Below are 15,450 nucleotides of genomic sequence, written 5' to 3' on the forward strand. Positions count from 1 at the left end.
GCAGGAAGGCCAGCTGTGAATAGGGAGGGCCGGGTAAGTGCAACACCTGAAAGGAGGAATAGACAAATGGGGGATGACAACTCTTTGGCAGGTTCTCTCATCTGCTCAGGTGCTGGTTAATCGAGCATGGAAATTCACTTGTAGAAAGAGATGGTGAGCTGCCTGCAGGAATGTGCTTGCCCTGATGGTCCCGTGGCCGTTGAGTGGGAGGCAACTGAACTATCAGGTGGAACCTGATGGCCCTGAAGTTTCCATGGCAGTTGGCGGTAGTGATGCGGGGGGACATAGGGTTGCCAACTTTCTAATTGCTGAAAACCATACACCTCTGCCCCGCCCCTTCCCCCAAGGCCCCGCCCCCTGCTCACTCCTCTTCGCTCTCCACTCCCCCTACCCCGCTCACTCCCCTTTCTCCCGGGACTCACCTGCTGCCTGCAGAGCCAGGCTGGGCGGAGCTGATGCGGAGCCTGCCCACCTGCCAATCAGGGCACAGCGGGGGGTCAGTGCCCAGAGTAAGGGGCCAGGGCAGGGAGGGCTTGTCCCCATAGCAAGGAGCTAGGACTGGGGTAATTGGGGCACGGTGGGGGTCGGTCCCCAGAGCCAGAGACCGGGGAGGGGTCAGTCCCCATAGTGAGGGGCTAGGGCCAGGGCAATCGGGGCACGGTGGGGGTCGGTCCCCAGAACCAGGGGCCAGGGAGGGGTCAGTCCCTGTAGCGAGGGGCCATGGCAATCGGGATAGAAGGGGGGGCAGACAGGATCCCCCCCGGGTGGCGGCACCTGCCTCTTGGAGCCCGGTCTGGAAGCCAGCCACTGCTCTCTGTCAGGCGTCAGCAGCTGAGCAGAGAGCAGCTCCTCCATGTGGCTCCAGCCTCTTCCCACCCCCCGGAGGCAGAGGCCATGAGTATTAACGGGGACAGAATGGCGGACCCCCAACCTCATGCTGGGTATTTGTCCTGCTCGCAGGCATAGCCATGGTGCATGCAGCACTGCGCTGGGCAATGACATGAATGGAAGCAGAGATGGATTAAGGTTTTGTGGGGCCGTGGGCCAGAGCAAGTGGGGGGCCCCCTCCCCACACCTTCTGCCTGCGGTCCCGCCTCCCGTTCTGCCCCTTCCACCCATGGCCCCACGCTGTTCTGCCCCTCTCCCCTGTGGCCCTGCCCCATTCTGCCCCCCCACTGCAGCCCAGGACCTCTCTCCTCCCCTCATCCCGGGGCAGTGCCACCCAAGTTAGCTGGAACAAGACGCTGGGTGCTTGGTGTTGCCATCCGTGTGCCATGGGGCATCCCTGCCCCCAGGGCACCTCCCGCCCCAGGGGATACATGATTGTTCCTTCTGTCCCTGCCAAGGAGTGGTACCCTGGCCCTAGTGCACCCCCCGGCCAAAGGGCGGGCACTGCTGCCTGCTGCGGCCAACTGGACTTTTCTGACTGAACACTGCCAGGTTCCCTTTTAGACCAGATGTTCCGGTCAAAAACCAGACATCCGGCAACGGTAGTGGGGGAGAAGTTGTCAGGTGGAATGTGGGGCCCCCGAAGATTCCATGGCAGTTGGTGGTAGTGACGATGGGGAGGTGGGGGAGAAGTTGTCAGGTGGAATGTGGGGCCCCCAAAGATTCCATGGCAGTTGGTGGTAGTGACGATGGGGAGGTGGGGGAGAAGTTGTCAGGTGGAATGTGGGGCTCCTGAAGGTTCCATGGCAGTTAGGAATGACAGTTGGGCAGTTCAATTAAGTGAGGTGATTAGAGTGAGTAGGAAAGGGATTGGGCATCACTGTGTTCTGAGCTCCAGCACCTACGGCTTGAGCCAAAACCCAATAAAGTGGATGGAAGTCTTTCCATTGCCTTTGGAGCAGAGCCATAGAGGCCTCTCCTAAATTGGCCAACTGGGCCTTACACCACCCAGAAAATTAAGAGGATCCTTCAGAAATTACTCTAAAAAAAAAAAATCTAAAACCAAATGAACTCCTTTTTTTCTGAACACTGGAGGATAGAATTCTCTATTAAATTCTATGGGACGGTTCATTAAAAACCTACAGAAAGGTGCTCATTCTCTTTTACATTCTAGAGGACTCATCCCTAAGTAGCAACATGGGTTTACAGAGACATCACTGATGTTCCGTCACCCTACATCTAGTGTTCCAAGCTTGTAAGGGCTTCACAATGGGGTCTTCAATACAACGGTCTTCAGTCGGCTCAGGTGGTGAGAGTGCGTGTCATATAGGTGAAAGGCTGGGCTGGCAATGGCCCAGGGAACCTCTGCCTCAATTAGCGCCAGTTATACCCAACTTGTAATGCATCTAACAACTGCTACTATTAACCAGGCCGTCATTCACAGGCTCCAGGCCTAGCTAGTGGGAGGTCTTGCCTGGTTGGGTTAAGGAGATAGGTCCAGGCTGCAGCCTGGCTGGGGGAATTTTGTCCCCTTAGGTTTCCCTAGCCTCATTTTAAAATTCTCTTCAGGAACCATCTTCTCTCAAGTTCTCCAGAGCTGAGCTGTGCGCTCACTATTCCTGGCATGTGATCATTGACGCGAGGCTGGGGTTGTTACATAGCTAGTTTTCAAATTCTCGCAAGGTCACGCCCTGTGGTGTGAGGTCCCTTCACATCCAGCTGGAAATCGGGTCAAGACAAAAACCAGTGGGTCTGATTTCTCCCCATCTCATCCCATTTGCAGCTGTGCACAATTGCTGTAAAACACCAACGTCCCCTTATCCAGCTGCAAATGACCATCCAAGCTGCCTGTAGCAATGGAGAATCAAGCTCAGGCAGTGCTTCTGCCTTTACACACAAGGTGTGATTTTTAGTGCTGCACAGCTCAACATGGCCCTCACAGCCTATCCCGCCTTCTTACTTGATTGTAGGTTTATGGCTTTTGGGGCAGCTCGTAAAGTGTTCTTAAATCCCAATTATCATTCATATTTTTCTGATTGAATTCTTCCTCCCAGCTGATCTGGCTCATAATTGTTTTCAGCTTTGTAAAACTGACCTTTTTGAGAGAGAGAGCGAGATAAATGTCAACGTGTCAAACCAGCTGTGCTTTACCAGCCAAAAGTCCGCTATCCTTCCTCTTGGGTATGACTGAAAGCAGACAGAAATAATTTCTGCTGAGTAAAAAAGGTACAGTCTTCATTCAATGTAAAACTATTCTTTAAAATCAGTTCCTCCTCCACACAGGGTATGTCTACAGTGTAAAAAAAAAGAACTGTTCTTAACTTGGGTTAGCTAGTTCAAGTTAAAATAGAGCCAAACTGCCATGTCATCACTGCTAACTCAGGTTAACAGTTCAAGTTTAAAGGCTGCGGTTGAGTTAAACCTGAGTTAAAAGCCATGTGTTAGCTGTAAATTGCAATGCCTTGTGGTTGGATTTCAAACCACTGCAGTTTCAATGTACCCATCTAAAAGATCTGTGCTTTATTTTTAAATGTAACCTGGTGGATTCACCATTAGATTGATTTCTGGTCAAAAGGAAAAAAAAAATCAATATACTTAATTTTCCTTAGTAAGAAAGTGCTGTGATTGAGGAGCTGGAATGGGATTCTTTTAAAAAACAAAAAAAAAAAACTGTAGGAAGTTGGGTTTTGGAAAGTTCACGAGAATTTGATTGGATCTTTATATGGGTATTAAACTAGCAGAGTTAACATAATTAATGACACAAAAAATGTGGGGAGGGATATTAAACCTCATGTATCAGGGCTTAAGCCAACCTCAACTATAGAGCCCAGGATCAGATCTAATGCAAGGTGGGTGGAGAGGCAGATTTTCCCACATCTGCATCTTCTGAAACAACTGGTGCTGGCCACTGCCAGAGACAGGATACTAGACTAGCTGGACTTTGGTCCTGATCCAGTCTGGCAATTCCTATGTTTCTAGACGCAGAGCTGCGCATGCTGGTCACTTGGTGCTGGTGAGGAGTGTAGATATAAGAAAGTAATCAGACATCGCAGGAAAATGACAGAGACGTAGGTACAGAAGAAGGGGAAATGCACCTGATTTTAATCTGATTTCAGATAACGGGGAGTGTAGCGTGTTACAGGCTTTACAGACACATTGGGAATCTCCAACAAGAAATCCAAGGGGAAGTGGAAAACCAAGTCCAAGAAACCCCCAAACTAAACAGGTCAGATGAAGAACATCTGGGGGCAGGGATGGGAGGGAATAGAGAGAGAGAGACTCCTAATTAGAGGCTTTCACGTACATTTCCTCCAATGTAGACCAATGAATAACAGGTGCACAGTGCAGAGAGAAATGTGGCTCTCTCCTGAGCCCTCCCAGGGAAGACACTCACCAGGAAGATTTGGGAACAATTTTCCTGCCAAGGAAGCACAATTGTGTGTGTAAAAATGTATATGGGGAAATGTTCCTTCTTAGAACCTTGTTTAAAGAAAGAGAACGGTAACACTTTGTATTAAGGGTATTTTTAGAAATAGGTTAATTCATAAATAATTATGTGATTAGTTATTACAATATTTATTAAAAATGCTATTGCGCTTGTCATCTTCTCCCTCTTGTTTTGTGGCTTCACAGCCCAATACTGACACCAACCAATACTACCTTGGGGTCTGAGCGTGGGCTTGGAAGCCTGGAATTCCTCAATTCATGTCCCAGCTCTGCTACGAGCTCTTTCTGTTGCTTTAGGCAAATCACTTGAGCTTTCTACCTTATTTCCCCACCTGTAAATTAACTACACCCCACCGGACTATTGTGAGGATTCAGTGTTTGGAGCTGCAGTTCACTCTGAAGCTGAAAAATGCTATATAAATGAGAAGTATTATTATTACTAATATAATTTTCTCTGAGTCACTGTAGAATATAATTACATTTATAACATTTTTCAAAATACTTAATCAGTGCTATAAAACCTATAACTAAGTGTGTTATAAACTGTTTGCAGTCTTGTAGCTGTGTTGGTCCCAGGATATTAGAAAAATAAGGTGGGTGGGGTAATATCTTTTATTAGACCAATTTCTGTTATAAACTGCAGGATACAGGGTTATAGTAATCTATGTATTGACTTAAGATGTGATAGTTTTACATTATAGCACATTTATAAATGCTTTATTATTAGCATTTGCAAATGAGTTTTCTTATTAAAAAAGTTTAAGGGATAAAGCTGGCTAGCGAACAAGAATATGGACATAATGTGTTAATAAGTACGAAGTACCAAAGAGATGATATTAGAACCACCTGTAGCAAAGCATGTTATTACATTGTAGTACATGCAGCGTACAGGATAAATAACAAGCAACAGTTAATTCTAGAATTACAATTCCAGCAAAAGGGTCTGCTGATGTCACAAACCATGACCAAGTCCTCCAAAGTCTCAGTAGAATCATAAGCCTAAAATTTACAACTGACTATTCATAGAGTAATGTATTGATTGCTGTGAATATGTACTACTACTCTTTACTGGCTGGACTCAGCTGTGTGTCATAGAGCCTATATTGATACTAGAGATTTGCCTTTAGCTCAAGTGATGGAGGCCTGTGTTTTTGGAGCAGGAGGATTTATTACCCATTGTTACTGTGAAGTACCAAGTGGCTATGGTGTAAGTACCTAGGTAGCCAAAGATTTGTTTCAGTTCTCTCTCTACATGTTATATGGCATTCCATTTTGCAAACCTAACTGTACACGGCATACAATTTCAGCACAGTGGATAATGACTTAGCAATGCTCCTCGTTTTAGTGGTAATGGTAATTAGACAGCTAAATCACAGCCTATCACATTGCAAAAGTGCTCTCAATATAGTTTGTATTCCAGCAAGTGACTTTGGTGATTATGACAGCAAGATTCCAGGGATTTGGTCATAAAAATGAAACTTTAGAGTTCATTTTTTTTAGAAATGACTTCTTAATAAAAAGTGTTACCAAGATAGTAATAGCATTACTGTGAAATGGGACCTACCAATGGGAAAACACTGGGCTTTTTGTTTTATTATAGATAAGGAAGGCTTAAACATTTTTTAACCTTTAGAAGCTGCAGGTCTGATTTTACTGGAGAACTTGTTGGTCTCAGGTATGGATTGGGCGCTTCCTCCTCCCTTAAACTTTAACCAAGAAATCTTTTCTCCCAAGAGTTTCTCATGTGTTTGAGCAAGTTAAAGAGGGGAAAAACAGGGTAGACAAGGAAAAATAGGGTAGACAAGACCTATATTTCTAAAATATAAAACAAGCAGAAAATCATTTTTTTTTTAAAAAGGCAGACCTCTTATCAATCATAAATTAGCCAAAAGAAAAAAAATGTGTGTGAGGGGAGGCACAAATCCAATTTCTCATTTTTTTTTTTGAATGTCACCTTTAAACAACTTGACTGCCTTGCTATAGTGTAATTCAGGAGTCTGCCATTGGATGGCACGAGGGCTTCTGGCCAGGGTTATGTTTAGGGAAAAGATTGTCTAGGACAAAAGTAATAGAAGAATCCAAAAAGTGTAACAGTGTATAAAGTATCACAGCACCTCCTTCTAGTAAAGCCTGAACACAGAACTCTCCCTCTCAGGTTTCATTTGTTCTATTACAACGGCCCCCGGCTATCCCGGGGGCGGGGGGGGGGGGGGAAATGTGTGTGTGAGAACGAAGCTGAGATCCACTGCAGCTACCGATCAGCCCTTTTAAACAGTGTAAGGAGATAGCCTTGCCTATTCGGAAACTGTACATACTTGCATATAAACGGAGATGTTGACATCTGAAATGTCAGCCAATCTTTGCAAAGTAGCCTTAAGTTGGGGTGAATTTAGCAGGTCAATTATGGTAAAACAACTGTGGAAAACAGGCGTTTCTAACTGAAGTTCAGTTTTCATTGATCTCTCCTGCCATGACAGTAAGATGTAGGTGTGTTTGGGTCGGCTCAATTTATAAACCATCAGTCCTGATACTTATTTATGCTTATGCCTCTTTACACAGAGGAGCGCAAAAGATCCTTGAGCACTGAAACCATCGTGTTTATATTAGCTGTAGGATCTTTCTCAAACACTAGGTACAGGTCAATACAGTATTTTAGTTATCCTTCAAGGAGGCCATTGTCTAGTTTGGTTTCATTATGATGATCATTTTTAAATCTGTACAAAACTGACAGTGGTCAGCTCCAGCAACAAGAGGTAGAACTCCAGTGCCTGTCCAGCAAATCTGGTACAGTCAGATAGGAGTCGGGCAGGGATGGTGGAACTAACACTAGAATTTCAGGATCATTTTGCTTTCAACCTAGTGCTGGGGGGAAAAAATCCATGTAAAAGGAAGAACAAAAATGATGCAGCTAACTGCCAAACCCGGGTGTCTTGTCAGCAGAAGGGGGGGAGGGGCTATTCGTGCACAGCACACGCGTGAGAATGAACACGCCAACACGCACATGCCAAGAAAGGCAAGCCTCAGACATGCGCTCACGCTGTTGAGATATTTAAAAAAAGGTTCGGAGCTTGTAGAAACACAACACAGGAAGGAAACAGGGGAGGAAGGACCAGTTGGGAGGGGGGAGGGGGGTGTTGAACCATCTGAAAATTCTGTCCTGAAATAAAAAAATAAAAAAATCCATTTCAGCCATGCCTCTCGCTGTCAGGCTGCTCTGTCCCTGATCCAATGGGCAAAAGAAGGGAGGGTTCAGCTTCCCTGATGCCATGCTACTCTCCTGGCACAAGGGTGAAGGACCTGTTGACTTAAGGCTGACTGGGTCTTTGTATCCCTGTTTGCAGTGAAAACATCTCTGGTTACCAAGGCAGCAGGGGATGCCATGCCACACCTCGTGGTAGGCCGTTGGCATTACAGATGGATACCCATACAAATCTGCCACTTGTCCAGACTAGGTCATCCTCAGGTAATAACCAAGCGGCAGGTAATAACCGTCTTGCTCTGAGACGGCAGAAGACCCCCTCCCCCCCCAACTGCACGGTAACCAGCGATACTTCACCCATCCCTGCTCTCTCCAAGCTGCCCCTCTCCCTTCTTCGCTGGACACCACATCATCCAGTCCATGATCCAATGCAGAGGTGGGAGGAGAGGAAGGCGCCTAACAGCCTTTTGCACTTTGGAGCATGACGCCGCCTCCTTGAATCGGCCGTGCCGTCTATGTGCTGGGGACAGGCAGGGCAGAGGGTGGCTCACTCTCAGGCTTCATCCAGGAGAGCTGGGCACCCTCCCTGACACGGCTTCCTTTGTCAAGAGAGCTGCTCGCGTCCTCCTGTGCCCGCCCCTCCGTTTTACAAAAGGGTCTCTGGGGGCAGTCATGGGAGCACAGGCTTCACATGATGGTGCATCGGTTCCTGCGCAGTGCCCCCTGGAAGCGGATGGCGGTGTGGACGTGCTTGCAGCGGGCGCAGCCCACGCTCTTGAGCAGCTCGCTGAAGAGCAACAGGATGTGCCAGTTGTACTTGGCCGAGCACTCGATGTAGCCGCACTTCCAGGTCTTCTTCACCAGGTTGGAGACGTTCCAGCGGGGAATCACCCGGCCCCTCTGCAGATCCCGCTTGTTGCCCACAATGATGATGGGGGTCTCGGTGGTGCCAATGACCCTGCAGAGAGGCAGGGCAGAGACAGACACAGACAGAGTGGAGTAGTGGGGGGAATTGGTAACAGAAAAGAAGAAACACGTCAATTTCTTTCATTGGCCTTCCTTAATCTCCAACCCATTACCCCCTTCCAATTTCCTACAATTGCTCTTCTGCTTCCCACTAGCTCACTATTTTATCTTTATTTCTGTCTCCTGGGGATCCCTCCCCATCCTCAGTTCCTGGCTGAGCCTGTCCCAGTGGCAGAGGATGGCAATCCGGAGCCTCCCTTATGTAACGCAGTGGGGACAGACTGGTGGCTGCTGCTGGGCTGTCAGCAGGAAACTTTGTTCTGCATGGAGGGGTATGGCAGATCCTGCTGTAGCAAACTGCCCAGTCACTCACCTACCTTGTCACAGCAAGCGCAGCTTACAAATACTGGTAAGAAACCCAAAGCTGCTTTGCCAATGACTAGACTTGGCCCCGCTGTGGCTCTTAATATCTCATTGGCAGCTGCTGGCAGCTAGGAGAGCTCCCATCTGAGCTGTTTGTTGCTCTTTGCTTTTCTATTATGCTTGAGTGAATTTAGTGCAGGTGGATCTAGCCTGCACCTGTTAGAAGATTTCAGTCCCTAGGGCTATCAGCACTGAAGGGAACTCAGCACCCTCCATCCTCCTCCCTGCCCCCAATATATTCCTGGAGAGGATGCACAATTGAGAGGCGACTTTAGCTTTGTGAGCACGGCCCTTTCCCCAGCTCAGCTGGGCCAGGAGTAAGGCAAGCAGGCACTTACCTCGTTTCTAGGATCTGTTGTCGAATAGTTTTGATGTACTCAAAGCTGTCAAAGCAACAGATGTCATAGACTAGGATGTAGGCGTGGACACTCCGAAGCCCCCTGCAGCACGCGTCCGCCCACTCCTGCAACAGGCACACAGGAATTGGTCAAAGCTCAGGTGCAGAAGCCCCCCTTGGGGTATCTCTCCAGCCTGTCTGCCAGCTCATGTGCAAGGGCACTACTGTGACCATGCCAGGCCTTCTGCTACTGGATTTTATGCCGAGATTTTGCTGGACTTGGGCACTGCTCCTAACGCAATACCACGCCTGCTTCTGCAAACATGGCTGGTGCCTCAAAACCCCAGCACCATTGTACTCCTCTATTTCGAGCATCCCTAGGGCCTGCTGTACAAGTCCAGATCTGCAGTTACTGTTGCTTTGGGATGGGTGATATTACAGGCGTAATGGGGGTTTTCCCAGCAGCAGCCTCACTGCACCCTGGTGGAATTAGTAGCAGATAATTATAGCAGGCACATGCTCTAGTGTTAATGTCCAGGACTGGGACTCAAGTGATCTGGGATTTATTCCTGGTTCTGTTGCTGACTCACTGTGTGACAAGGGGTAATCACCTAACTGCTCTGTGACTGTGTTTCTCCTCCACCTGCCCCCTCAAGCTCATCCCAAACTGGTTACTAACCTTCCTCAACCCCCCCCCACCCCTGCTCTCCTCTCCTTCTTTAACCTCTCGGTCTTCTCTGGCTTGCTCCGTGGCAAACAAAAGCATGCTCTAGTCCAAACAGGAATTAATTCCGGGAAGTCCTATGGCCTGTTTTTATACACAAGGTCAGACTAAACTACATCAACAAAACTCCTCTCACCAGTATCTCCAGCTACCTCACCCTGGGTAAAGTTCAGGATCAGGGACCAGCGCAGGGTTAAGTCCTCTTTCATCTCTACAGGATGGGTTCAAAGTTGACTCAGGGGAAAAATGATCAAAGTTACTTATGTTCGTGGGCTGTTTGGGCTATATGATTTGCGATTGATGTTGGAAGGGAAAAGCCTAGTTCCTAAAAGTTTGTTCCCCTTTATATCCACATTGGCAGGGCAATGTAGGGAAAGCCTGCACGTGAAGGACCCCAGTCTCCAGGTCTGTTAATTAGGTACTTTCCAACAGCACTAATTTCACCTTGATTGCTAGATACTTGATGGCACTATTAGCGCATGATCTGTCCATGGTTCTGAATTAGCTTGTTTCTAGATTTATAGTGCTTGCCTCTGCTTAATGAACTCACTGAACATTTTTGCATTCACCTCTGGCAATCTAGACTGTACACATTTTGTTTGAACTAGAGAGCGATCAAATACATTTCCTGGTCTAGAGCGGCCATTCATCCACATCACAGAAAGACTGGGCCAGGACAGCTCTTTACGCAGGAAAGCCAAAGATTAGGACACTAGGTTTTGCTAACCAGAAGGCCTGAGGCCAGACGAGCCCAGAATTGGACTATCCAGTGGTATTTCATGTTAGAACTGAGAGTCATTGGCCGAGCTGAGTTTGTGTAGGCTGCGGAGGTCAGGACTGGAATAGCAGAAGGAGCTATAGATCAAAAGTGTTGGTGGTTGTTGTGGGGTGGCCCCAAGACTGGAGTAGCAGGGCATGCCATAGATCAGCACTGGATGTATTGGCAGAGCTGGGGGTGGTCCAGGATGATAACAGAAGGGGATGCTGCAAGTTAGGATTGAGATGCCCTGGCACAACTCCAGCCGACACAAAGTCAGGCCCTCATTCCATGGCTTTGTGTTCCTCCCTGCATTGCCTAGGGCTGTAGGAGACTAGTTCAGTGTGGGTGAGCCATGCTACATATACAGCTTAGGGCTATAAAATGTTAATAAAAAAAGACATTTGTTGAACAGCTGGGGCTTTTCAAGAGCTTCCCATACAGAACAGTCAGTGTTTTGTGCATGATGCATGAGTGAAAATATGCCTGGCTTTTACCTCCTTAAATGCCACCATTCAGCAGCCGCTAACTCTGCATTTGTTCAAGAAAAAAACCGAGAGAAATACTAATTCCCAGTGCCCAATCCAACCCCGTGTAAAGGTTGCATCGGGGCTTCCAGAATGCTGTTCTCCTGGACACAAGCGCAGCTCAAAGGTGACTCTAGAAATACAATTGCTGTCAAAGGATCGGAAAGATGCAAGTCCCAGGAAACAAACATAGGAGACATTCCGTCTTTGCCTGCTGAACTTGTGTAGTAGACAAGAATCCAATCCACGGCAGAACCACAAAGCTGTAGAGCTCTGATCACTGGCAGCCTGGGCTCCTCTTGTGAGCCATACAAACTGGCACCATTGGGCACCTCTCTCACTGCACAGGGATGCAACCCACAATTCCTAACAAAACAGGAATCCCCCATGTTTACATGGCAGCTGCTCTAATGGACTGAGGAAGCGGAAGGCGTCCCGGACACTATGGAAATGGGTAGAGATTTAGGATTCCATACAATATGGACCCTGTTATGATAGATAGCTTGGGACAGCACGCTATGCAGGAGAAACTGCAAAATCTTGACTGTAGAGTATAAAGATACAGTTAGAAGAAACTATAGTAATTCTTCCTGTAGTGAGACATTTTCGTACAATCATCCCCTTTTATGGTTATGATATTTGGGAATAAAGCAAACAAAAGGAGCTAGGAATGGAAGAAATGGCAAAGGACACTTTTTTGGCGTGCTTTACAGACCTCAAAGATTTGAATGAATCACTGGAATTAGCGATGAAAGAAACCTATTCATTCATGGTGCCACCCCCACAGCCCCTGGTCAGTGCATGAAAATGACAGGGTGACTTTTCAGTGACTGTTACCAAAGCGATAAAGACTATTATAGTGGCAGCTTATTAGCTGTAGGTTAATATCTTTATGGAAGAGTTCCAATATGTCTGGGAGATCAGTATATTACAGCTTATTACATTGAGGCTGGGATGCAATTTGCTTGAATGCCATCACTCGAGTCATTTTCAGCATTGTCCATCATGATTTCACTAGGGTGTTATTATTATCTTATCTAGATTTTGCTTAAAGTTGCTTCGCCTAATGATGCCTGCAGTTAAGTGTGGTAATAAAATTATTGGCAATACAAAAAAAACAAGGACTGATGATTAGTTCATTAATGATCAGTTGCTGTTTGCAGTAGCTTATTGATTAGGCACTTGGATTAAGGGCTGATTTCTAATAGATAAATGAGCAATGGTAAATTGCACGGCAAATATTACAGTGATGCGGGGGTGGGGGAGAACTGCAGTAGAGGCTAGTGGTTACAGCAGGGATTCTAGCAGTCCCTGAATTCTACTTTTCCAGTGGCAATGCATCCTTAAGTAACTAGTTGGGCAAATCACATAACGTCTCCATGCCTCAGTTTCCCTTTCTATAAAATGCATTTGACAATATTCTGCTGCTTCAAAGATGAGTTGTGAAGCTTTATTCATGAAGGTTGGAGGTGAAAGGCACCAGAGAATTACAAGAATTCCAAATAATCCTACATCAGGGAGGAGGAAGATGTGGCAATGCTGACGGAAGGAAAGTGACCACGTTTGATTGCCTTACACCGGAGGCAAGTAGCTATTGCTGGCAGGGAGACTAAACGCCCCAACTGCCAGAGGCAAAGAACTTGAGAAAACACCCAGGACACAGGAGCAGTTGGGCTGATGTGGATTATGCGAAGTTGATGCCAGTTTCTAAAGGTTAAACTGGTTTCTCTGACAGGGGAGTCAAATATATAAATGGTGTAACTTCACTCCTGTCAGTTAGGTCCTACTAAAGGATAAACTTGAATCTTTGAGCTTGATTCTCCACTGCCGTAGAGTAAACCTGCCTGCTATAGGGTTCCTCTGAGGCATCTCGTACTGGCCATTATTGGAGATAGGACACTGGAGTGGATGGACTTGGGTCTGAGCCAGTAGGACAATTTCTACAAGTAATGGCACTGAAGACAATGGATTTACTCTGGTGTAAGTGACAGGAGCACTAGGCCGTTACATATTTTTAGTATCTTGACCGTTGAAAGGGTCCCTGTATTGAAAGGGAGCTGAGTGAACTCAGAGCAAGGATCTGTCAGTGCAGGTGCCAGGCTGGCCAGTTCTTCCTCCCCAAGTGGCTATCCCAGAAAGTAGGTTCCCACCAATTGTTGGAGCATTAGCGGCCAGATTGTGCTCCCCTTGTGACGCACGTGTGAAACTGGGCCTGGACGCCCCGGTGGATCAGGCTGCTGCTTTCCTGTTGTTTTCCTTTGTGGCATAAGTGTGAGAAAGTTTGCTATGAATTAGCTCCACGCTGCTCTTTCTGTTCAAAAGCACCTCCCAAAAAGTGTGCGACCGTCAGGTCTAGCTGCCTGTCTGACCCTTCATGAAACGCCTGTGAAAGAGGAGCATGCACGCCATCCCTTCCTCGCTACCCCCGAGTGGAGTGTCACCCATGGCTATAAAGCCTAGTGGATGGATGGAACCATCCTGATAGGCTGCTGAGCATTCCAAAGAGGCGGGGATCCATCAGCGAGCATTCTAAAGGGGCGGGGATTGATGGCCAGAAGGCAGCACAGAGCTGTGTGCTCTCAGCTGCCGAATCCATGTTCCTCCAGCACAGAGAGAGAGAGGTACATTCTTCTCACAATTGTGCCTTGTTTGTGCAACAATAAGGCCGTTCTGGGAGAAGCTGTTGCCATCCCCTGCCTAGGGCATTAGTGGATAAGGGGCTATTCTTTCTGTCTAAGGATGCCCAGGGAGAGGTGCTTATCTCCTGCTCGCTTGCTCCCCACGCAGCCTCAGCCCTGCTGAATTATGCATTGCCAGAAGCCCTATATTTTGTGTGATTATAAACACGGCATATTTATAGATTGCTGAGCATCGCTTTCCGCTTGGTGATGTAGCAGCCTTGGCCCGGGTGCCCCCAAGTTCTGCTTCAGAGAGGCAAATGAAACTATTTAAAGCAACTAGGGCAGGGTGACAGGATCCATGCCTGGTGTACGGGGGCTTGGGGCGAATTCTATTTGCAGTGCTGGCCCTCATGTGAGGTACTGTGTGTGGAGCCCATCCACCGTCCTCCTTTGCCCTCTTTATGCTCCAAATGAATCCTGGGCAATCTCCTGCCTGTGTCCTTCCTACAGCTGGGGTGACCCCCTCCTTCACCTCTATATAAAGATCTGTGATGTCTCAATAACCCCAGCGCAGACTGGGAAGCTAGGAGGTGAAGCTGAAGTGCAGCGTTCCAGGCAAGGAGCCAGGAAAGCCACATAGGACTATAGGCAGGGATGCTGGTCTGACCAGCAGATAGGAGAGCATGACATGGGACTGACGGAAAAGCAGGCCCTTATGTGGCTACCTATGGTGCTGTGATCTAAGGGTACTTCTCTTAGAAAGGCCTGGCCTCCAGATAAGGTTCAAATTCACTTACCAAGCCATTGGCTCCGCACTACACAAATAACCGTTTGCACTAGTGGCAACCACAGAGACCTTAGTGGCACAATGGGAATGTGGTGGTGGGTTGTGATATGAACAAGCAGCCACCATGGAGACAAGGAGTCTGCCTCGCTGGGCTAGGAATCCCTTAAGGACAGCCTCTCCCATGGCCTCTCCAGGACTTGGTCCTTTCAATCAGAGGAATACAGGGCAGATCCCCTCGCTCCACATTTTGGCATTTCAACTTCTGCCTCTGACCAGCGATGAGCCCAAGCCGTGAAGTCTGGCTCCAGGTCTAAACTTTCCCACAGTCCCAGGAGGGTTGGAGCAACCCATTTCAGAAGCCTTGGGGCGATGGACACAGCCTGCTGGAAAGCAGGTATTCTTTATCCCCAGAACCCACGCCAAGCTATTCATGCCCCTCAACCTTGCCTGGAGGGACCCCACCTCCCTTAGTCCTCTGCCTCTCTTCTGAGCCTGCCAGGAAAGGTTCCAGTTCTGATGGGGGCATCTGTTCCTCTGGAACGGTTCTAACCCACTCCATGTTCTACTGATAGTCTCCAAGCAATGACTTCTGGTCAGTACCAAACTGGACCAATAGGGTGATCTAGAAGGAAAAGCCTTTGTAACCCATGACCAATCTCCTGAGCCATCCATTCTCCCTTCAACAGCCAGGCCTCCTCTTTCCCATTGAGGTGATGCACTCCTACCCTTCTCTACATTTATCCCTCCTCTGCAGTGCCGGCCGTAGTGTTTCCC

At 47.7% G+C, this 15,450-nt stretch overlaps 1 protein-coding gene across 3 annotated transcripts in view; it reads right to left on the minus strand.

Annotated features, from left to right (window-relative positions):
- Positions 1–3,969: 3,969 nt before the first annotated feature.
- The window catches only part of RASL10B (RAS like family 10 member B), a 28,001-nt gene continuing 16,520 nt past the window's right edge, over positions 3,970–15,450 (minus strand). For all 3 annotated transcript variants that reach the window (XM_054007978.1, XM_054007977.1, XM_054007979.1), the window contains 2 exons: positions 9,262–9,386; positions 3,970–8,492 (listed from right to left, as the gene is read on the minus strand). In XM_054007978.1, coding sequence (XP_053863953.1) covers positions 8,222–8,492; positions 9,262–9,386 — 396 coding nt within the window. In that variant the 3' untranslated portion in view covers positions 3,970–8,221. The remainder of the gene's footprint in view (positions 8,493–9,261; positions 9,387–15,450) is intronic.

Source organism: Malaclemys terrapin, chromosome 18 (assembly GCF_027887155.1).
Source record: "Malaclemys terrapin pileata isolate rMalTer1 chromosome 18, rMalTer1.hap1, whole genome shotgun sequence".
In the NCBI taxonomy this organism is placed as follows: domain Eukaryota; kingdom Metazoa; phylum Chordata; order Testudines; family Emydidae; genus Malaclemys; species Malaclemys terrapin.